This window comes from Herpailurus yagouaroundi, unplaced genomic scaffold (assembly GCF_014898765.1).
Source record: "Herpailurus yagouaroundi ecotype Mexico unplaced genomic scaffold, PumYag 29, whole genome shotgun sequence".
Taxonomy (NCBI): Eukaryota; Metazoa; Chordata; class Mammalia; order Carnivora; family Felidae; genus Herpailurus; species Herpailurus yagouaroundi.
In genome coordinates, this window is record NW_024412377.1 from 98,270,469 (window position 1) to 98,295,867 (window position 25,399).

Sequence of the window (25,399 nt, forward strand, 5' to 3'; positions counted from 1 at the left end):
GTATCGTTTTCCAACATCTAATAAGAAATAGTATGATATAGTATATAACTTCATTTCATTCACGTCCTTCTTCTCTTGAAATAAGGCTTATTTTTCCAGTTGTGTAGGTATTGACCTCACTTAGTTTTTTCTTTGCCCTATTCTTTTAATCACCAGTAACATATTAAAACATAGCTGTATAACTAGGATAGGAGTTGTAAGTTACTGAAGTGAAGAATAAATATAAATAAAATAAAATTCTAAATAAAATTCTACAAATGTCACAGATTATCACAGAATTTGTTTTACTATGTATATATTGATCATCTTTCATTAAAGTTACTGCTTTATAGGTAAGGATTAACTCTTCATTGAATCCTGTGTTCTAATTGTTATTTAAAAGTATTAGCCTCTTACTACATTATCATTGACTACATATGCAGTTATAAAAAGGGGAAATTTTTTGTTTAAAAATCCTATCTACATTCAGCCATGTCAAAATTCTCTACTTTGTCACAGCAGTCATGGTTTATAACATGATTTCTTAGGTTCCTAGTCTGCTTCACACTTACATTCAAAAATACCATCCCATATCTAATTACAGAACAGTAAGTCTTTCTGTTTACTGCGATTATCAACCTGCAGTGTATACAGTTGTCAACTGCAATTTTAGTTGTTTGATGAAACTTGTCTTTAACTCAAGCTACATGCTTTTCTCAATTTCCTTTCCCTAGTTTTGCTATACGGTGGTCAGAGATTCATGGGTTTTTTATATGCAGTGGGAGTTGCATTGCCAGAAGCACTGCTTTATTCCTGTTTGCCTATGACTTTAATGTCGGTAATAGTTTCTTTACATCTGCTGTGCCCCTCGTAGAAAATATCAAGGAAGCCAAGTGCTGTGTTTTGTGGGTTCTCTACTCGTCTCACCGTAGTTCTGAGCTAAATACTCTCCTTAGCCACCTCTCACTACTTTGCCTCTTGTGTCATTTGGATCCATTTTGCTCTGGCTATCCTGGATCTTCTGAACCGGAACTATCTTAATAACACACATTTATAATGTCAGTCCCTACCAAACTTCTTACCTGTAATTGGCTGTCCAAATTGGACTTCCCTGGACTAGGCCTAATTTTGGTTTTTGTAAAATAAGTAGGCAGAAGACGGATGCTAAGAGGCCAAAATACCGGTCAGTCAAAGAATTCATCTTTTCTGGCTGAACAGTGTAACGCAACCTTCAGATATTGCCCAAATTGATTTTGGTCCTCTGCTCACCGTATCCTTCTTCTTCTCTACTCGCCTCATCTAAATTAGGGATGGATGCAGAGGATTTTGCCCTCAAATAGTGAAGGTATTCTGGTCTTTCGTTTTTTTTTTAAACCTATCTTGGAGCAGAAATGATTAGCAGTGGTAATCAAACAAGTATCCCTGTTATTTCACCTGAGGCATGACTCCTCTTATTTTCCAGAAGTAATATTAAAAAAACCAAACTGGTACAATTTTTCCAACAAGGATTTATAGTTATTACATATAATTGCAGAGTTGTAAATGTGTCTTTTTGAGAAAGACGCACACACATTGTTTTGTGATTTACTTGAAACATGAGTTAAACATTCATATTTGGATGTTTCTTTTTCCTAAAATGGAGAATTTTTTTCTTCAAATATGTGGAAAATAATAGGAAGCTTCAGTCGAAAAGAGGAATTTGATGAAGTGTCTTTCACAAGATTGATTCTGCAAGAAACACCATATTTCTTTTACCAATAACAAAAATATTTAAAATAGCTTCCACTGATGCAAGAAAATTTTATTGCCTCTTGTTACCTATACTCAAGTTTATAAATGATACTCTGTACACTTGTTTTGTGTTTTGTTATAGATTCACAGGAAGTTGCAATAAATGTTCAGGGAAGTCACATATACCCTTCACTATTGCTGCTGCATTGTTAGTAATGGTATCTTATATAATTATAATATCCAGACCATGAAACACACCACAGGCCTTATTTATATTTCACCTGTTACACATGTATTCATTTGTGTATGTGTGTGTGTGTTTGTATATAGTACGATACAATTCTGTCACATGTGGAATGTATAACTACAACCACAATCAAGATGGTTCCACTATTCCATCACAAGACTGTCTGTGCTACTTCTTTGTAGTCCCTGACCTGCACCCCTAAATCCTAAGTAATTAATACTGTTTGAAGGATCATACAGTATGTAATCTTTTGAAATTGGCTTTTTCCCTGAGGAAAATAATTCCTTGAGGTCCACTAAAGTCATAGAATCTATCAACTTTGTTTCTTATTATTGCTGAGCAGTATTCCAGGCATTCCATGGTATCATAGGTGTAACCACTGAAGGACATTTGGACTGTTGCCAGCTCTGGGCTGTTATGAAAAAGGCTGCTATGAACATTTGTAGACAGTTTTTGCATGAACATAAATTTTCATTTTTCTGGGATAAATACCCAAGAAATTGCTCTGTTGTATTAGTACTTTTTTTTTTTTTTTTTTTTTTTAAAGAAAACTGCCGAACTCTTCCAAAGTGGCTGTACTATATTACATTCCCACCAGGGATGTGTGAATGATTTGATTTTTCCATATCCTCACCAGCATTTGATATTATCGCTTTTTTATTTTAGCATATAGCTGTCACCTACATGATAGATGTGTAATGATATCTAATTGTGCTTTTAGTTTCGATTTACTAGCAAGTATAATGTTGAATACCTTTTGCTTATTTGTGTCTATATATTCTCTTTAGTGAAATGTCTGTTCTTCTCACTTTTTAATTAGACGCTTTTTCTACTTTTAAGTTTTGAGAGTTCTTTGTATATTCTAGGTAAATGCCCTTTGTTGGATATGTGGCTTGGAAATATTTTCTTAGTCTGTAATTTGTCTTTTTAGCCTGTTAACAAGGTCTTTCACTGAGCAACAGTTTTTAATTTTGAGAACATCTAATTTATGGCTAATGCTTTCTTTTGTGAATTATATTTTTGGTCTCAAGTCTAAGGCCTCTTTGTTTATTCCTAAGTCCCAAAGATTTTCTATTTTTTGTCTAAAAGTTTTGTGGTTTTATGTCTATCCTTTAAGGTGTGATCAGTTTTGGGCGCCTGGGTGGCTCAGTCGGTTAAGCGTCCGACATCAGCTCAGGTCATGATCTCACGGTTTGTGGGTTCGAGCCCCGCGTCAGGCTCTGTGCTGACAGCTCAGAGCCTGGAGCCTGTTTCGGATTCTGTGTCTCCCTCTCTTTCTGACCCTCCCCCGTTCATGCTGTCTCTCTCTGTCTCAAAAATAAAGAAACATTTAAAAAAAATTTTTTTTAATAAAAAAAGGTTTGATCAGTTTTGAGTTAATTTTTATATAAGGGGTGAGGTTTAGTTTGAGGTTCATCTTTTTGCCTGTAGGTGCCCAGTTGCTCCAGCAGTATTTGTTGAACGTTATCCTTCCCTCATTGAATTGCTTTTGTACCTTTGTCAAAAAGCCATTGGACATATTTGTGTGAGTCTGTTTTGGTATTCTCTTTTGATCCATTAACCTGTGGTTTATCCATTAACCTATTCGTTTACAAATACCACCCTGTCTTGGTTACTGTAGCTATAGAGTAAGCTTTAATTGTGGAAGAGTGAATCCTCTCACTTTCTCCTCCTCCTCCTCCTTTTTTTTTTTTTTTTTTTTTTTTGGTTTATTTTAGCTTTTCTACTTCCTGTGCCTTTCCATAAAAATTGTAAATTTGTCTAGGTCTATAGAACACCTTGCTAAGTTTTGATAGGAATTGCATTAAACCTGTATGTCAGTTGGAGAGAATTGACATCCTTACTATGTCAGGTCTTCCAGTCAGTGAACATGAGAAGTCTTACAGTTTATTTAGGTCTTACTTCTTTCATCAGCATTTCATAATTTTCAACATATAGATCCTGGAAGTTTTGTTAGATTTCTACCTGAGTATTTCATTTTCTTTGAAAATATAAATAGTATTGTTTTTAGTTTTGGTTTCCACATATAGTATTTTGTTATCCAATATGGAAGTACATTCAGTTTTTTGTGTATTGATCTTGTAACCTGTGACATTACTGAGCTATCTAGTTTCTAAGATTTTTTTGTGTATTCCTTCTGGTTTTCTACAGACACAATCATGTCATTTGTAAGTAGAGACAGTTTTATTTCTTTTCAATCTGTATGTCTTACTTCTTTTTCTTACCTGATTGCTCTGGCTAAGACTTACAGTATTGTGTTGAATGAGAGTGGTCAGAATGGACATCTCCATTTGTTTCTAATCTTAGGGAGATAGCGTTCAGTCTTTTGCCATAAGTGTAATGTTAGCTGTACGTTTTTTTGTAAATAGTGTTTTTCAAGTTGAGGAAGTTCTGTATTCCTACTTTGCTGAGCATTTTTATTATGAATGGGTGTTGGGTTTTGTCAAAGGCTTTTTCTGTATCGTGATAAAACCATATGAATTTTCTTCTTTGGCCTATTGATATTGTGGATTACATGGATTGATTTTTAAATGTTGAACCAGCCTTGTATACCTGCTTATTCACTTGATTGTGGTGTATAATTGTTTTCATATATTGGTGGATTCTGTTTGCTAATGCTTTGTTGAGGACTTTTGTATCGAAGTTTATGGTCTGCAGTTTGCTTTTTTTATACTGCTTTTGTCTGTTTCTGGTATCAAGTTAATTCTCATCTCGTAAAATTGGCTGGAAAATATTCCCTCTTCTCTTTTCTTAAAGTATTTGTGTAAAGTTAGTGTTAATTCTTCTTTAAATATTTGATAAAATCGCCCAGTGGAACTATCTAGGTTTGAAGAGTTCTATTTCTTTTTTATTAAAATTCAATTCCTGGGATGCCTGGGTGGCTCAGTCAGTTAAGCGTCTGAGTTCGGCTCAGGTAATTATCTCGCAGTTTGTGATTTCGGGCCCTGCGTCGGGCTCTGTGCTGACAGCTCGGAGCCTGGAGCCTGCTTTGGATTGTGTGCCTCCTTCTCTTTCTGCCCCTCTCCCACTTGTGCTCTGTCTCTATCAAAAATAAATAAATGTAAAAAAAAAAGTAAAATTCAATTCCTTTCATGATTGTAGAAATATTCAGGTTATCATTTCAGTTTTGGTGGTCTGTAGTTTTCAAGGGATTGGTTCATTTCCCCTAAGTTGTTGAATTCATGATCATTATGAACAGGATTATAAAATTGTTGGTGAAATTTTTTTCCTTTAATGGTTGCAAGATATGTAGAGATATGATCTGTTTTGTTACTGATATTAGTGATTTGTGCCTTCTCACTTTATGTTTGTCAGTTTTACTGGAGATTTACCAGTTTTTTAAAAACTCAGCTGTTTGTTTCCTAGATTGTCTCTGTTGGTTTTTTTTTATTTCTAATTTCTTTGATTTCTGATCTTATTTTTATTATTTCCCTCTTCTTGTTTAGGGTTTATTTTGTGCTTCTTTTTGTAGGTTCCTGAAGTAAGAACTTAGATTTTTAAATTGAGATCTTTCCTTTTTCCTAACATAAGCATTTACTGCTATAAATTTCCCTCTTGGCATTGCTATAACTTAATCCTACAACATTTGATAGGTTATATTTTCATTATCATTTATCTGTGTATTTCTCTGTTTCTTTTGAGACTTCCTTATTGACTCTTTGGTTATTTGCAAGTATGTTGTTTAATTTCTAAGTGGTTTAAAGATTTCCCTGCTTATGTTTATTATTGGTTTTTAATTTTATTTCATTATAGTCATACATGCACTATGTGTTATTTCAGTTCTTTTAATTTAAATTTGTTGAGATATTTGTTTGTTTTGTTGTTGTTTGACCCCAGTTATGGTATACTATGATGAATGTTTCATGGGTGCTTGAAAAGTATTTGTATTTTTCTTTCTTAGATAGAGTGTTTTATAAATGTCAATTAGATCTTGTTCGTTGATGGTGTTGTTGTTTTTTTTTTTTATATCTTTGCTGATTTTTTTGTTTTAGTACTTCTACCAATTGCTAAGAGTGAGGTGTTAAAATCCCTGGGTATATGTGTGGATTTGTCTCTCTCCTTTTAGCTTTATCAGTTTTTGTGTTATGTATTTTGAAGATCTGTTGTTAGTACATACACATTTAGGTATTTTTTTTCTTGTTGATCATTTTATTATTATGTGACATCCCTCTTTGTCTCTAATATTTATTTTTTTGCTCTGAAGCAGTATTAAATTTTTTTTTTTTCAACGTTTATTTATTTTTGGGACAGAGAGAGACAGAGCATGAACGGGGGAGGGGCAGAGAGAGAGGGAGACACAGAATCGGAAACAGGCTCCAGGCTCTGAGCCATCAGCCCAGAGCCCGACGCGGGGCTCGAACTCCCGGACCGCGAGATCGTGACCTGGCTGAAGTCGGACGCTCAACCGACTGCGCCACCCAGGCGCCCCTCTGAAGCAGTATTAATATCACCACTCCTGCTTTTTCTTTTTAATGTTTGCCTGATAACATTCTTTTCCATCCTTTTATTTTGAAACTCTGTTTGATTTTGTTTGAAGTGAGTTTCTTGTGGGCAGTATATAGTTGAGTTGGCCCAGTCTCTGAATCTCTGTCTTTGAGCTGGTGGATTTAGACCATTTATTTTTAAAGTAATCACTGACACCTTAGGGATTAAGGCCCAGATTGTTATTATTTTTTATGTTTATTTATTTATTTTGAGAGAGAGAGTGCAAGCAGGGTAAGGGCAGAGAGAGAGGGAGAGAGAGAAAATGCCAAGCAGGCTCCACACTGTCAGCACAAAGCCTGACTTGAGAATGAACTCACGAATCATGAGATCATGACTTGAGCCAAAATCAAGAGTTGGACACTTAACTGAGCCACCCAGGCACCCCAGGCCCAGATTATTTTTTATTCATGGAATTCATTGCATATCCTTAGTCATTCATCAGTAACCACAAAACACAAGTCAAAATCCTTCCTTCCTCCTTCCTCCCTCCCTCCCTCCCTTCCTCCACTTCTTACAGCATGACAACTGGGTCCTGAGAGAAGGATTTCCTAAAAATAAGCTTTTCAAGAAGCCCACGTGGAAGCTGGTCTTAGGTTCCAGAAGACCATTTCTGCCATATTCCTTTGGTCACAGGCCCAGCCCAAATGTAGTGTGGGAGGCGACTGCACAAGAGCAGGATCATTGGAGGCCATCTTTATGTCTTTCTCCCCTGTCTATATTGCGGTATAGTGGACAGTTTAAAATTGTATATATTTAAGGTATGCAGTTTGATGATTTGATAAATTTATACATTGTAAAATATCCACCATAACCAAGGTCCTTAACATATGCATCACCTTCCGTAGTTACACTTTTCTCTTTCTGTCTCTTTTAAAAGTCAGATGGATTTCTTAACATGTTTATTAGCACATTACCATTTTACCTCCATGTAAAAGGAGACTTAACCATTGTTACAGTCATCTCTGAACTACCCTAAAGCCCAGTTTGGCAAACTAATGTAGTTACCATTGGTTCCAGAGACAGCCAGTATACCAAAATTTAGAGTGACTATAGATTAGGTATAGCCAGCCCTGGGTGAATGGATCATTAAAGAAGCTAGAAATCTTATGTCAATTGAGCAATAGCAAAAGAACTTGACATTGGCCAGATTCTTTCATGGAACTCTTCTTTCTGAAAAAATGAAAATCTGCCAATTACGGCTTTTCCTTTCCCTCTCCAACTTATCTACATTTGATTATAAAGGAAATTGATTCAACTTTAGTTTAGTAATATATTCATTATTATAATCTGGGAGTTGCTAAGCCTCCCCAGACTTCCATTTTACCTGACTAACTTCCATTATGATACCCCAAAATCACAACTTGTTTTAAAAACAGTAAGACATAAGTACGACCACATCCTGTTGTGTTTCCTAAGACTCCTTACCTACCTCCCCTTCCTCCCAATCTGTGCCAAGATCCTGACTTAGCCTCAGTCTTGTCCTAGTCAGCATTAGAAAAAACTGAGAGTTTATTCAGATATTTTAAACAGAGGTACCATTCATTTGAGTGACCCCTTCCTAAGGGAACATTTTGAAAGATAATACTCATTTAGTTTAGTTCAGGTATTTTGAGGGGTGTCTTTACTATATAATCACACCTTATATACGGTCTTTTAAAATTATTCCTGACAGTTGTAATTCATTGTTACAAGGTAAAGTACATGATTTATGGCCTTGATAAAGATGTGGTTTATGGATTCCACATCATAGTCATCAGTGTACTGTATGCCTTTGGCTCCCAGTGGCATGGTCTTCTTGAAGCTGTGTCAAGTGTTTATTTTCATGTTCATGCTCCTCTACTGGAATGGAGGACAGAGACCTTCTCTTTTCATTTTTATATCCCTCGTCCCTGGCATCCTGTAGACATACATTAAGCTTATTTAAATGAATTGGGGCTGGTATATGGGAGAGTCTGATCTTTGGCTAGTTACATCAGAGTTCTGTTTTGATAGATTAATTGAGGATTCTTGCTCTGTAATAATGCATAGAATAATAATAGAATTTTTTGAGGGCTGCATTGCTTGAAGCTTATTTCATTGACAATACTATACTAAAGTTTTCAAAAAAATTTTTTACAAGTAAAAACATTTCTGCTTACTGTGTTTTTGACCTGTTTATATTCATTTCATCTTGTTTAATTAATATAAGCTATTTTCAAAGCAGGTCCATAAGGAAGAAATACGAATCATGTATCCAATGAAATGTGCCTGTCACTGATTTTTCACATGTATTCAAATTAACCAGATACATAAGATAATTTAAAGGCAGTGATTACATTTCAGGGTACAGTATGATGAGCAGTGAAGTCATGATCCTCTGTCTGAAGTTTTCAGCAGTGTCTCGTTAGCAAAAGAATTACAAGTTCAACAGTAGGTTTTCACCTGAAAAAATAGATGTGGACAGAGAGCATCCTTGTGTATTATGATTCTGATTTTTGTTTATAGTGTGAGAGCTATAACAAAACCATTGGGGAAAAGGAAGAAGGTACTGGGAGTTATTTAAGTTTGTGTTAAAATATAATATGATTACCATTAAGTTATGTCTTTCCTTTTTATTTTAGATGAGCTAGGTAAGAAAGCTTATTAGGAAAAGTTCAGGATTTGTACCCATTTAACCAAAGGTATTTGTCCAAACACTACTTTTTGGAAATAAATGTTTAAATGATCTGTTTCTTTCTGAGAATAGTTTAAGGAGATAAAGCTTCCTACCACCTTAGGAAACAGACCTATTTGAGGGCCAACATCTGACACTTATTTATTTACCTTCCTGTTGATTGGTTTCTCAGTGAATGATTTGATTTTTTTCTTTTATGATTCAATATTTTACAGTCCAGCTTTGAATGCTATATTTTAAGTCCAGAAATATCCACGAGAATAAATATTCTTGTGTTTAATTCTGTTGTGTCTGTCTTCAAGAGGAATAGGCAGAAGTTCAGATTCACAGGGGCGCCAGGTTGGTAATTTGGCTCAAACTGCATGGGGAGAATAATCTCTCTCCTAAAATGAAGCACAAGGATAAGTAATAACTTTTTATGCATGATAAGCATCAAAAATATGAACCTGCTGGTCTTTGCTTTTCATTTTTCTTTACCTCTGTCTTTCAGTGAGAACCTCCTGCAGTGTGCACACGATGTGATCAATAACTCAATAACTTTTTTCATGCAGTAATTATCTCCATGTGATATTATCTGAACAGTGTTTTTCTTTATTACTCGGAAGATGCAGGAGATATTTATATAACCAGCTGATCCCATTTTGGATAAAGGTGCTTTGTGACAGCAGGAAAAATAGTTTATTTTAAATGGCCTTTTTAAATAAATGCTCTATGAAAAGCTTTTCCAGCTAATTTTCACTTAGTATGAGAAGGTGATTACCAAATGATCAAAAACTTGTACTCTGAATATTTTACAGTATGATAGTCATTCTTTCTGACTTCTTATAATCACAATTTAAAGTATCGAACTGTTTAACATACCTGTAATTTTTTCCTGATTCCTCTCAATAATTTTAGATATTTACAGAGGCAGAAACAAAACACATAAGTTCTCCCATCTCTGCGTGTCTCACGGAGATTTTCATTATAGGCAGAGATCCTTCAAGAGTCCCGGATGATGATCCCAGATTGCCAGCGCAGGTTGGAAGCTGCATATAGTGATCTTCTGCAGTTATTAGTAAGTAAAAAATTCTCTGTATTCTGTTTAAAAATTCTTTCAGTCCAGTGCATGGAAGGCCAAATCTTAGTATTCAACACTGTCAACTAGTTAGGGACTATTTTGTTCACTTGTCCTGTATACCAGTATATTTTTAAAAAGTTGATAGAGATTAAATTAATTGTGTTTTAAATTATGCCTCCAGTGGAAGTACTGTATCTAACATGTTTATTCTGTTTAAACTTAGTTAATTAAATATATTTGAGTTACCATGGTAGATATTCATGGCACTAACATTGTCCAGCAATATCTTGAATTATTTAGTTTTCATACATAAAGGTCTTTTTTGGCACATGTTTAGTGATAACTAGACTATTTAAAATTTTGAAAGATCCAAATGTTTCAAATGAATTTTTAAAAAGATCTAGAATTCTTTTAGAGTCAAACCTAAATCCATTTGAGAGGGGAAAAAAAAGCCTTGTAATATAGGCAGTCCTTGGATAACACTGTTATCGTACTTGATAGTGTAAATGCTTTGTGATACAGTGGCAGAATCATTTTATAAAGGATTCTAAGAATAATTAAAAGTCCTCTTATTTCTTTCTTAATAAAGATAACTGAATAATACTGTATTCAAGACCGTTGTTATTGCTGTTTGATGACAATTTGATGAATTCTAACATTTCCTTTACTAATCTCATTTTACGTTTCTATTTCTTGAGCTAATATCACCCAGCTACATAGCTTTCTCCTGATTTATAATTGTCCCTTACATAACAAAAGTATGGTGAGAGATGATCATATGTATTCTTTGAAAAAGAATGACATTTGTTTTCCTACCCAAATAATATTAGGACTAAATCTGCAAGAAAAAACAAAAAGAGAGGTGTTTACATTTTACTTTAATTTTGACACAGAACTCCATATTTATCTATAGGAACTTTTTAAAGGCAGGGTAATTCTCCTTAACAGACAAAAGTAAAGCTGTGGTTTTAAAATAAAAGATAGATGAAAGCAGAAAATAATTACTATATTAAAATACTCCTTGAGACAGAAGCACCATTTGTATTTTCTGACAATTTAAATGTTTTTTTTTTCTCTCATGAATATAGCAGCTAAAAAAGTAATATAAATTGCTTGAAAAAATTACACTGTCTTTGGATGATATATTTGTGTATATGGATGTATCCAACAATATTTCTACCCTCAAAGAGCTTATATTTACCAACAGAGAATAAAGACATGTTTAGGTGTCATGTGGAGGTTTAAGAAATTCTTACCTGCAGTCTGAGTTAAGCAAATTCTTACTCCTTTTGCTTTAAATTTTCATATTAAATAAACACACATACCTGTTCCCTCTGCTCTATAACTACTTGTACAGCTCCCAACTTATATTGACCTGACATGAATAACTAACCATAGCTTTACTTAATTTAAGTACAAATCAAACATGCAAAATGACTTAAATGATATTATTTCACTTATTTCTTAGCATAATAATATTAGCAAGAGCTTTATGTATAAAGTATCAAGAAAAGATTCACTCAGTCAAAAAATAAAAGATGTTAGTACTTTGTTTCCTTGTAGTACAACATATAATACTCATTAATAAGCGGACAGTTCAGTTTTCTAATTTGAAGATGATACTTAGCTCAGGTGTGACACCACTAGCCTTCTTGGTCGTTGTGAGTAGTTGGAAGATTAATTTGGTCTGAATATTTTTATATATGTAACATTTTAGTAAACCATCATTTTTTTTTTATTTTTAGTCCACTCATAATCCTTTTGTATAGTGACATGTTGACAAAATGAGAATAAAATTTTGTGTTAATTTTTTTGAGGTTTTTATTTAATTCTTTAATGCCAGTAGCTGTAGATGACCATGTTTTTCACTTACTCTGTGAGAATGCTATGTAGTGAAACAAAACCAAACCTGTTTTTCTTCTCTTAACTATAAAAGAAGAAAGAACATGGGAAATCTTTGAAATTAAACAATATTTAGATGGGGATCGGAATCATTTTCGTGTTAATTTTTGAGATTTTTATATTGGTGGTTTATAATATTTGAGGAAATCACAAAGGACTAAAGCTGAGAAGGAGAAATCTAATTATTATTATATTTCATTTCAGGAGAGTGAAAAAGACTTGGAAGAAGCTGAGGAATATAAGGAAGCACGCTTAGTATTGGATTCAGTGAAGTTAGAAGCCTGAAGTTTTTCTGTACAGGGTGTTTGGTTTTTTTTTTTTTTTTTTTTTTCATTAAATCTTGGGATCCATTCCACAATTCATTATTTTTGACCACTGCTGTATGTTCAAGTAGTAGGAGAATGTGATTCTTTTTATGCAGTTGCATATATTTTTCCTTGCCTAATTTAATGTGTCAAATAAATGAATTCGTCTAATAAAATTGTTTATATCATACTTTACACCATATTTTTAATTAACCTTTTATCATTAAATCATAGACATTTTTTTTTTTTCAACGTTTATTTATTTCTGGGACAGAGAGAGACAGAGCATGAACGGGGGAGGGGCAGAGAGAGAGGGAGACACAGAATCGGAAACAGGCTCCAGGCTCTGAGCCATCAGCCCAGAGCCCGACGCGGGGCTCGAACTCACGGACCGCGAGATCGTGACCTGGCTGAAGTCGGACGCTTAACCGACTGCGCCACCCAGGCACCCCAATCATAGACATTTTTAACAGAGAATTAAAATCTGTCAGGTTCTCTTTGAAGTCTAAGTATTTTGCTTCATAAATATGGATTCAGTTAAAAATAAGATACCTTTTTTTTTTTAGTTAAAAATCCAAATTTTGAACAGTTTATTCTAAATCGGGTACAATTCCTTCAAAAGAAAGAAGCTCTCTGTGGATAAGGCCTCACATATTTATCCTTTCATAGTCAAAGTCTAGCATTTCCATTACTGTTAACCAATGGAAACATTTAAGTCTTTTCCCAGAAAGATAGATTTATACAAAAAACACCAGTGATTTAGGTCTTCAAATAAAATTCTTACGAACAAAGAATTGAATTGTATTTTCAAGGAATAATAGCTATTGTCAGTGGTGTACTGGGAAATGTTTAACAGATCTTCAAAATGGAAAGGGAACCTCTGACTTTGGTGGTATAAATACTCCCACTGTGATTAATTTCAAGTTACTAACATGACATCACTGAGCACAAAGTTGGGAAGATATGAGCCAGCTCCAGCATACAGTGGCCATAGCCAAACCTGGATTATCTTGATTGACTAGAAACGCGTATCATTTTATCACAAAGTATTTTTTCCAGTACAGTTGTAAACCAATGAATTACTTAATCATTTCAGTTTATTTTCTAAAAATATATGACAACTCATTTAACCTTCTGTTTCTTGAAAATGTGTATGAGCTTTATATCACCAGTCTAGCATGAACAATGATCTAAAGAACTAAAATAGTAATAATAGCGTTTAAACTTTAAAACTCGTAACTGAAAAAATAACAGAAGCTGAATTTTTGCTGCTATAAGATACATACTTGTAGGATGGTTGATCTGATTTTGGAAGTCACTAATCACTAGAAACCATAACATTTATTGAACCTATCAAAAAGAGAAGAGAAAAATAATACTATTCTGTTATTTTTAAAGGGTACTATTGTTTTAAAGCACAGAATGCAGAATTTTTTAAATAAAATCTTTATACATGCAGAAAATTACTTCATCAGGGAATAACATACATCAGAAGCATTTCTAAATTGAAGTGTCATCGTCTTAATATTACATGCCATTTTTAAAGTATACAAGGTGGGGAGGGGAAGAATGAAGAAATGAAAACATAATTACAATGTAAAACTTTATACTTAAGGCTTAATATTAGAGATTTGAGTAGCAGGAGAATTGAAATTCTAAATTGTGGTTGATATTTAGCATCAGAATAGGTTGGTTGATGGGAGAGGGAAGGGACCATATTTAGTTTTCCAAATAAAATATCATTTAAAAGGCATTTTACCATTTCTGGGGGCGCCTGGGTGGCGCAGTCGGTTAAGCATCCGACTTCAGCCAGGTCACGATCTCGCGGTCCGTGAGTTCGAGCCCCGCATCAGGCTCTGGCTGATGGCTCAGAGCCTGGAGCCTGTTTCCGATTCTGTGTCTCCCTCTCTCTCTGCCCCTCGCCCGTTCATGCTCTGTCTCTCTCTGTCCCAAAGAAAATAAATTAACGTTGAAAAAAAAAAAATTAAAAAAAAAAAAAAAAAGGCATTTTACCATTTTTGAAATGTAAAACAATCTCATTTCAATCTTCTGCCAAATACACAAATATACCATACATATTCATAGGAAAAAATACTGGCCCCTCCAGAAAAAAAGTAATACTGAAGGGGAAGTTTTGCAGCCAGGACCCAAATATTGGTTGCTGAAAAAAATTATTTTCTTGCCAAAAAGCCTAAGAAAGGAGAAATTAACAAGGTAGATGAAAATAAGTATACCTTTAGCGAATTTCTATCTCAGCTATAGATTTTATACTGGATCTCTCTCCAGACACTGATCAGAAGCAGCAAGAAGCTTAACATTCTGTGAAGGTTTATTCCTGGAAAACTTTGACACATCCCAGTTATGTTTTCACAGTCATCGAGAGGCACAGTAAGTTAAGAACAGTTGTAATTCATTCAGTGTCAACTTGTTTTTAAGCTTTGATTTAAAACCTTACAACTTTGGGACAGTTGGGTGGAAATTCCCAAAGGTAATATTGCCTTTTTCTTTCTCCGCCAATACCTGACCCCAACCAATATATAGCATTTGCTTAATAAACATTTGTTAAAAGCAGGAACATCTCTAACCTCTGGAGTGATAGAAAGAATGCTATGAAGGATACCATTACACCAGAAACACACTTAACAGTGATTTTCAAACTATTTTTACCACAAACCTCAATAAGAAACACGTTTTCCATTGTGACCCAGTACCTACTTAGAAATATACGTAAAACAAGAAGTCCTCTTTAATATGTACAATTTCTCAGTTTTCTGTTTCATTTTATTTTATTTTTTTAAGACAGCACAAGTGGGGGAGGGGCAGAGAGAGAGACACACACACAATCTGAAGCAGGCTCCAGGCTCCCAGCTGTCAGCACAGAGCACGACGCAGGGCTCGAACTCAGGAACGGTGAGATCATGACCTGAGCCAAAGTCAGACACTTAACTGACTGAGCCACCCAGGCACCCGTTTCATTTTTTTAATAATGATTATGACTACCTGCTATTGGGTTGTGAAAAATACTACCCTAATACAATAATATAAAATGCTTCTACTTATAAGAGTTCCCTCTCTCTCTCTCCATTTATTTATGATTAAGGATATTTATCCTATATATAAATAAATGGTTATAATATATATAAACAATTGCCCCTGTGAATGTGTGCAAAGTTATACACATTGCAGGTATAAAGTGTCATTGTAACATGTAATCATCTAACATTTGTTAGGTACCTTTAGTCCTTGCACAGACTATAATACAATGGCTGTCATAGAGCAAATAGGCAAAACAAAGACAAGTGACAGAATTGAGTAGTAAACCTAACTTTTCTGTATTTTTCTGCATAGCAAAGGGCATATCATTTCTAGGTAAGAATGTGCATAGGATAAAGAAGTACAAACATAGCCTGTGGAATGAGTTAAAGTAACCGTATCCAGGCTGGTTTTAATGCCATTGAGCATTTCCAAGTTCTAGCATTTTCACTTGGACATTTTTGGTCAATGGGACTGGGCTTTTGGGACGTTTATATTTTGGATGAGTATTAACGTTTCAAGAGCTGGGTTGTCTTTTATTATATTTTGTACCATATTAATTGCATAACCATTAGTTATGCAAACAGTTCCTTGGGAAGAAATGGAACTTGTGGGAAGTTTAAAAAAAAAACTGCTAAAGTAAGCACATGTTTATTTTATGAATAAGGAAGGCTGGTTGAAACAATATATTTTAATGTTCATTTAGCATCTCTTGACTTTCTGGTCAGGAACATTCAAAGCCCAATATTTAAAAATCGTCTCTATGCCTATACCTGTGCAGTGAATCACTTCCAAATTGAGCAGTCAAACCTGGTTAATCTAAATTACTTTGCAAACTTCATTACATTACTTGGCTTTTTAAAAATCCTATCAAATTTAATAAGGACATATCCTACAGCTGGTTATCACTTAAATCTTATTATTTGGTCATTTAGATAAACCAAGGACAGATTAATCCTTACTTTGATGGCAAGTTAGGGCCTTTTAAATGTCAGTGTAAACTTGACATGTATATTGGGCAAGCTCTGTGAAGCATTTGGCATTAAAGGGTTAATCAGATAATTTAGTCCTTGAGACTCTTTTGAGTGCTTTTAGCTGGAAAGAAATTGAATGGTTGAGAAATGGTGCACTATGAAACAAGTTATAAGTATTAGTGTACTTGAAATTTTCAAGAGTGCTTCATAAAAATCTATATTGCACTCCACTATTCGTCTTATTGCTCTTATAATACGAGAGGCATTTGTTCATGTATTGGACTGTTGCACTGAAAGGTATAATTAATTTATGAAACAGTAGATCAGAACCTTATATTTTGTTTATTGCTTTCTGTTGACTGCTGGATAGTTGACAAGTTTCTTTCAACATCTTGGGGGAATTAAGAGGTTAATATTTTTAATGCACAAAGAGCCCTTTCAAATTAAAGAATCCCCAGTATAAAAAATAAAGGATAGAAACACACAGTTCATAAAAGAAGAAATACAAATGGATAGGTTTTTCAAAAATGTTTCACTTCAGTAACCAAATTCAAATTTTAAAAACAATGAAGCAAATTTTTAAAAATATCTGTTGGCTGGGTGTGATATAGTTTTTACCAAAGACACTACATAAGGGATGAAGTGTGAAATAGTGAAAAAGTGAAAAAGATCATTTTCACTGTATGCAGTTCATATGTACTAGGGAAACACAAGAGTCACCTGTAAAGTAATTAGAAGGAATGAGGTAATTAAAGTGGGTAGCTGCAAAATTAATATATAAAATTGTTACGAGTTGAATTATATCTCCCAAAAAGATATTGAAATCCTAACCCCCAGTACTCAGAATGTGACTGTATCTAGAAATAAGGTCCTTGCTGGAGTGCCTGGGTGGCTCAGTCAGTAAAGCGTCCGACTCTCGGTTTCGGCTCAGGTCATAATCTCAGGGTTTCATGAGTTCAAGCGGGGCTTAGGGCCCTGTGCTGAGCTTGCTTGGGATTCTCCTTCTGACTCTATCTGCCCCTCCTCTGCTTGCACTGTCTTTGTCTCTCTCTAAATAAATAAACTTAAAAAAAAATGTTTTTAAATTACATCTTGCTGATGTAATTAGTTGCAGTGAGTTCATAACTAGGGTAGGCCCTTAACCTATGACTGATGTCCAAAAATAACGTGAGAGAGAAGGCCAGATGACAACATAGGTAGAGATTAGATTTATGCAAGCCAAGGAACACAAAAGTGACACTAGAAGCTAAAAGAAAGGAATGGAACAGATGCTCTTAGATTCCTTGAGAGGGTATGGCTCTGTCAACACCTTGATTTGAGACTTCTAGCCTCCAAAACTGTGAGACAATACATTTCTGTTGTTTTAAGCCTCCCAGTTTGTGACACTTTGTTATAGCAGTCTAAGAAACTAATACACAGAACCTAAGCTTTGATATATGCCAGAAATAACCAAAAGTGCAGAAACGAATCCATACTGAGTCATAGAGGACAACATTTTTAAAAATGACTTGTACTATATATGGAAAGTTAATGTCAAATGTGTTTTATTTCTATGTCAATCTGTAAATCCGATGAATTAAATACATCAGGGTTGGGGGAAGATGAGAATTTTAGGAAATTATTATGAAATCCAATTTAAAAGCTGGGACAGGGATATGAAAAAGAATAGTAATGAGGGAGAACTAGTTTTGCTCACTATTAAAAGTTTGTTTTTACAAGTTGCAGTAATTAAATATATGGTAAAAGAAAATAAGAGAATAGAACGCAGAAGTAAACCCAAATGTTTATTTATGAGAACTTAGTATATGCTTATGGAAATTTCAGAACCTTGGGAGAAAGAGAATATTTAATAAATCATATTGGGATAACTGGCTAATCAATGAGGGGTAGAAATAAAGCTGGATCTCTATTTCACTTCTCACACCAAAATAAATTTTAACTGAGTCAAAGATTTCAATATAAAGAGGAAAAAAAATTGAAAGGTAGAAAGAAGAAAACATTGGTGAAACTAATTAACAGTTGTTTTTTTTTTTAAGAGAGAGCATATGGGAGCAGGGGAGAAGGCAGAGGGAGGGAGAGAGAGAGGAGAGAGAGAGGGAGAGCGAGAATCTTATGCAGGCTCCACACTCAGCCAGGAGCCTGACTCATGGGCTTGATCCCACCACCCTGGGATCATGACCTGAGCTGAAGTCAAGAGCCAGACACTCATCCACCTGAGTCACCCAGGTGACCCAAGATTAATGAAATTTAAATTGATACTATGCAGTGAGTGTACAGGGAAATAGGAAACCTAATACACTTAGTGAAAATATTTTAAAGATGTAAATTTTCCACAAATTAATATATAAATGTAGGGGCACCTGGATGGCTCAGTCGGTTAAGCAAGCATCCGACTTCAGCTCAGGTCATGATCGAGCAGTTTATGAGTTCAAGCCCTGTGTTGGTCTCCGTGCTGACAGCTTGGAGCCTGGAGCCTGCTTCAGATTTTGTATCTCTGTCTCTGTCTACCCCTCCCCGTTTGTACTTTGTCTATCCCTCTCCATCTCTCTCTCTCAAAAATGAATAAACTTTAAAAAAATGTAAATACATAAATGTAATACCACAGTTACCAAAATTATATATAGAGAAAAAATAAACCAAGAAAATCCAAGAAAATCTTAAAAATGGAGAATTCGTAAGGAAGAGAGGACAATGTAGGAAATGGTGCAGATGGATGTCGAAACTTAAAACTACTGCATTTAAACACTGAAATTGGCACAAGATTAAACTCAGTCAGTAGAGGGGCACCTGGGTAGCTCAGTCGGTTGAGTGTCCAACTCGATTTCGGCTCAGGTCTTGATCCCAGGATTGTGAGATCCAGCTCCATGTCCTGATTAATATTCTCTCTCTTCCTCTACCCCTCGCCCCCCCCGTCTTGCTCTCTCTAAACAAACAAAGAAACAAAAAAACAAATTCAGAGGAGTCCGATAGAAAACCCAAACAGGCCCCAAGTATATATAAGTACCTAAGTACCTGGGAGAGGTAAAGGATGGATAATAAATAAATGGAATTAGGCAAGTCAGTTACCTACTGAGAAAAATAGATTTTTATCTCATCCCACATAACAAAGCTTAAATGGATGAAAAAGTTACAGTTGATCCTTGAACAACATGGGTTTGAACAGTGTAGGTCCACTTATACACGATTCTTTTTATACAGACAGTACGGTACCATAAATCTATTTTGTCTTACGATTTTCCTACTTGGTTTTCTCTAGCTTGCTATAAGAATACAGCATATAATACATAAAACATACAAAATACGTGTTAATCAACTGTTTATGTTATCAGTAAGGCTTCCAGTCAACAGGTCATTAGTAGTCAACTTTTGGGGAATCAAAAGTTCTATGCAGATTTTTTACCACATGGGAGGTATCAGCATCCCTAACCCTGATGTTGTTCAAGGGTCAACTGTAAATTTAAGCAACAAGTATTTCTTGAGCCTCTACTATTATATTAGCCAGACACTATAATGGAGCTTGGATGAAATAGTAAGCAAGACAAGCAAAGATCTCTGCTCTCGAGGAACATACAACTCATGAAGACTGCCAATAAATATTGGCTGTGTAGCTAATAACAATCCCCAAATTATGTTGCAGGACAGATCTGTACAGACACTAAAATCATTAGTTCTTTCTGCATGACTACCCCCTGGACGCTGCACACACCGGTTCCCTCTCTGCGATAGTTGTCCTAGGAACTCTGGCTACCACCACCTCCACCACCATTCCCACCAGAGAAAGCCCTACATTCTCATCTTTGCTCTGCAACACCAGTTCCCACTGCAAAGTCTAGGATGAGTGTTTCTGATTTGTGGAGCCAAGGTTATAGGTTTACATCCTCCCTTTGGCAAGTGAGGCAGAGAAAACGAAAACGAACATTTTTCAGCATCTATCGTGCAAGGCTCTGCCCCTGCAACACTTGCGGGTAGACGGGTGGTATTCAGATGCTGAAAATAAAAGACGTGGATGATAAGAATTGTAAGACAGGAATAGCATCGCCTGACACACTTCAAGGACAAGATGGAGGGGACACTTGAAGGATGGTGGGATGGAAGTAAGGAAGGCAAGCAGTTCTGACAGTGCTCCTTCGTGTGGTGCATCTAAGAAGGAAGTCAAGAGAGCTAGCAAAGTTACTGGCCTGAGTGGAGTGGAGGGCTTGCTGGACTAAAGAGTCATGGAGACAGGTGGTCAGGCTAGGTTTTAAATGCTCTTGGAAGCCAAGCAGGAAGCTTGGGCTTTAATAACCCAGGCCATGTGGAGACTCAGAGGTTTTTGAGCAGCAGAGTGACCTCATGTCTAAGAGTGTTTCATTCATTTATTTATCAAATCTTTGTTGTGCAAGGTAGTAGGAATAGAATGGTGAACAAGAAAAGGCATAGTCCCTACCCGCAGGCAACTCTCAGTGGGGCAAGAAAGACAAACAGCAGACAAGCAAATACAATATAGCATGAGAAACAGAATAAGAAGGCCTAGTACACAGGGATGGGGGTGCTCAATGTCAACTGTGGGTGATGGAAGAGGCTTCCTCAGGAAAGTGAAATTTAAATTGAGACCTGAAGTATTCTGTCCAGAAGAAACAGCAAACCACGTGGATCCTCACAATTTAAAGCTCACCCCCAGCGTTCCGTAAACGGGATGCAAGTTATTAGTGTTGTGTTTAAGAACATGCACTATATAGAGAGTGACACCGCATGGGTTCTTCCGAGCTCTACTCTGTCATACGAGCGCACTATGTGAACTTGGACCATCAACTTAATCTGAGTTGTCATTTCCACAGTTGTAGAGACAGGGTGATGACAGTACCAGCCTCAGATGATGATGCATATTGGCACTTTATATAGAGCCTCACACACAGTAAGTCCTTCTACCAGGCAGGACCCTACCAGGAAAACAGAATCCAGGCGTTTCAGAGGGATTTTAAGAGAAATTCCAAAGAGAATTTAATGCAGGAATTTAGTTTTGTACGTGATGGGAAAGGAAAAAGCTGAAAGTCAAATAGGAAATGGTAAAAACAACAGTAACAAGAACAAAAGGGAAATGGTAAAGCAACCAGAGAGTAACAACTTGCTGGAAGCTGCTGCCACCCCGCGGCGGGGGTAAAAACAAAGGGAAGAAGAATGTTGTAGAACCTCGGAGGCCCAGGGTTACCTACAGAAGCTAGAACCTGCCTGTAAGAACTGGACCCAGGCTCCTGCTCTGAGGGCCTCTTCCAGCTGTGCTGGGAAAAGGGATGAGGGTCTGTCATGAAAGTGATCGGGCTGAGCTAGAGGACTTGACACTACAGAAAATTGACATTTGTTAGGTTATCTCAGGGAGAAAGACAGCACTTGACATCTCTTCTCCTTTTAAAGGCAAATGATTTTCTGATGAGTTATCTGAGATCTTGGAGGTAAAGTGGACACAAGATAAAATTGAGGAAAGTAATCTATCTATCTATCTAGATATCTATCTATCGAGTGTCTTTGCCTGCTCCAAACACTCACTTTGGAGAGCTTTTCCTGTTGCAGAGCAGGGACTGCCCCTCCCCTCCCCCCAAACCAGCTTCCCCAGCGTGTAGCTCCCCAAGCAAGTTGCCTACAGCTGAGCAGACTCCCAGGGAGAAGAGTAAAGCTCATGCTAGTGTTTCCCCCACCTCCCTGGGAAATACAGCCATCAGTACCACAGTCTCCCTTCCTGATCAGAAAGCCCCAAGGAGAGGTAAGGCAGAGCTTTCTCAAAGTACTCAGATGGGTGACCTCCGTGTTAAAGGTTTCAGGTGTAAGGATCCTAAACCTTGGGAACTTAGCCTGGGCTTGGCTCTGGGATGTCTGTGGCCTACTTACCGGAGACTGCTCTGCCTTGTAGGACCGCTGACACCACTGTCCTGATTCTTCCACTCTCTGCGTCTTTCCACTCATTCCAGACCTTCTACTCCCTCCAGACCCCTGACAGAACATAGTTTAGTTTACAGGTTAATTCCAGTTAGAAGTTGTTCTCTTCTGAATACCCATTTTTCACATCCGCTTCCACCAAAGACATCCCAGGGGTGGGAGGAAAACTATGACTCACAGCAAAAGCTGTATGTTTCTGTTAGGGGAAAGGCTGCGTTGAAAATGAAACTATTACATTGTTTATAAATATCCAGGGAAGTTGACAAACCCTTGGGTGGGGAAATGGCTGGGCCCATAGACAAAAAAAAAAAAAAAAAAAAAAGGAGCAGTAGCCATAATGATTTGTAATAAGAACACAGAGTTAGAACACATACTTCATCCATTCATTCCACAACCATTGAGTACCTACAATGCGCCCAGGCACTGTGCCAGGCTCATAATTCCATAAGTAATTCTTATAGTGCAGTGGACCAAATGCCAGGATAAAAGGTCATTGTGATATTGTGATTTATAATAGGAAATACATATTTGGTCTTTGTCCTGTTTCTGGCACAGAGCTCCCAAAACCCTTTGAATTTCCTAAGCAATAGGAGGGATCAGGTCTCTTAAAATTCATAACAAAACCCCTTTCAGCTACACCTGACTTTGTGTTAATTGGGTGGCTTTTTTTTCTTTTTCTTTCTTTTTTTTTTTTTTTTTTTTTTTTTTTTTTTTTTTTTTTTTTGTAGCACAGAAGGATGAGGGCAGCTTGCCACAGGAATCAACCCTGTGATTGGAGGGTTGGAACTTTCAGTCCCACCCCCCTGACTTCTGGGGAGGGGAGAGAGGTTGGAGGTTGACTTGATCACCAGCGGCCAATGACTTAATCAATCATGCCTGTGGAATGAAGCCGCCATAAAAACCAAACAGGAGAGGATTCAGAGAGCTTCCAGGTTGGTTGGTAAACCATGGAGACTGGGGAGGATGGCGCTCCTGGAGAACCACTGAAATTCTGCCTTTCATCCCCATATCTGGCCCTGTGCCTCCCTTCCATCTGGCTGTTTGTGAGTTAAATCTGTTTATAATAAACCAGGAACCCAGTAAGTAAAATGTTTCTCTGAGTTCTGTGAGCAGCTCTAGCAAAGTAATCAAGACCAAGGAGGGGGATATACCTCCAATGTATAGCTGATCTGTCAGAAGCATAGGTGATAACCTAGGTTTGCTACTGTCATCTGAAGTGGTCATGGGGCGGGGAGCAGGCTCACAGGACTGAACCCTTGACTGTGGGACCTGATGCTATCTCCAGGCAGATAGTGTCAGAATTGAGTTACATTGTAGGACACCCAGCTGGTGTTGGAGAATTGCTCAATGATACGGGGGCAGGGGGAAACCCTTACATCGAAACTGGTGTTAGAATAGGAGTCGTAGAAGGCCTTATTGGAGCCCAGAGGAAGGGACCAACAGAAACTTTCACTTTTGATTTCATATGATATACCACAGCTATCAAAATGATCTCAAATAGGAGATAAAGTGAAAAACTGCAGAGCGTTTTCAGAAGACCTCTGGATTATATAGAATGTGTTCAGCTGACTAATACTGATCCAAACAACAAAGACGATCACGGTCTCACTCGAGTAGAATATGGGAGTACGTGGTTCTGAGTAAAGAGTAGCAGTTCAATGATATGGTTTAGGGCTCAGGCTGTCTCACCTTTTTGGCTTTAGCATTTCCAACTTGTAGACCCTGTCTTCCCTCTAATACCAAGACAGCTGCTGCCACGCTCATGGGCAAGTCCTTTAAATTTTCTGCTTCTCCATTTCTCCTCTATAAAATGAGATGTGATTGGCTGATGAGCTTTCTATGATACCAACTGCTACTCTGGTATGATAGTTTAACCCCCAAAATTTGAATGTACATCAGATTCACCTCGAAGGGTTATTAAAACAGTTTATGATTGTGGGTGCCTGGGTGGCTCAGTCGGTTAAGCGTCTAGATTTTGGCTCAGGTCATGATGTCATGGCTCATGAGTTTGAGCCCCACATCTGGCTCCGCACTGGCCATGTGGAGCCTGCCTGGGATTCTTTCTCTGTCTCCCTCTGTCTTCCCTTCCCCAGCTTGATCTCTCTCTGAAAGTAAATACTTAAACTTAAAAAAAAAAAAAAAAAGTTTCTGATTCAATAGGTCTAGAATGGGGCCTGAAAATTCACAAGTCCTAACTTCTACCAAGTTCCCAGATATTGCTGCAAGTGCTGGTCCAGGGACCACACTTTAAGAACCACTGGTTTAAGTTATCAGTGTGTCAGGTTCCCTGACTGGCAAAATGCAGGAGTGGCTCTTAAAGAGGAATCATATTACTCCTAGATAATTGCCAAATCCATTGGGGAGCTTTTTAAAAATACAGATAATTGAGCCTCACCCGGAGAGATTCTGATGCTGTGGATCTGGGGCTGGGCCCACGAATAGGTCTTTTAGGTGATTTGGGGGTTAGACATCTAGGAATCTGTATTTTATTTATATTTTAATATTTTATTCATTTATATTTTATTTGTATTTTAATATTTTCTTTATTTAAACACCTCCCTGCCACTGGGGTGAAAAAGAAACTAGGCCTTATCCTACTAGACTCTTCACTTCCCTTCAAGAAGCAGGGAAAAATCTCAGCTCTTCTAAAAAACTTTCCCTACTCTCCTCCTTCTGGAGGTGTATAAATTCTCCACTCTTAACTCTCTTAGCCCTTATCTATATTAATATGATTACTTTTTATAAATGTGTCTATAGTTATTTGGTTTTAATAACGCATGGGCAGAGTTTTTAAAATCGTGTAACGTAAAAGGTTACAAAACACAGCAGACTCTGCCCACGTTCCCAGTGTGATTCTCCAGAAACGGTGTTAGTTCTTTGATCTGCTCCTTCTGGTGTTTACCTTCATTCTTTCGGAGTCATGGGTGTAAACTGCTTATTTCTTCATTTCCTGATTTCCAGCCTCATTTACTGACTTCCCACAATGACAGCCGAGGGTTTTCTTCTCTTAAGCCAATTAATGTACTTTTGATTATATGTTTGATTTTTCCCCACAATTATTTCTTTTTCTTGTAATTAATAATAGCCTCAATACTTTTATTTAATTTTTATAAATCCATC

The 25,399-nt window shown here is 36.6% G+C and overlaps 1 protein-coding gene across 2 annotated transcripts in view; it reads left to right on the plus strand.

Annotated features, from left to right (window-relative positions):
* TBCA (tubulin folding cofactor A) overlaps positions 1 to 12,557 on the plus strand; it is a 78,306-nt gene extending 65,749 nt beyond the window's left edge. For both annotated transcript variants that reach the window (XM_040450185.1, XM_040450190.1), the window contains exons 3-4: positions 10,066 to 10,152; positions 12,262 to 12,557. In XM_040450185.1, coding sequence (XP_040306119.1) covers positions 10,066 to 10,152; positions 12,262 to 12,342 — 168 coding nt within the window. In that variant the 3' untranslated portion in view covers positions 12,343 to 12,557. The remainder of the gene's footprint in view (positions 1 to 10,065; positions 10,153 to 12,261) is intronic.
* Positions 12,558 to 25,399: the final 12,842 nt, after the last annotated feature.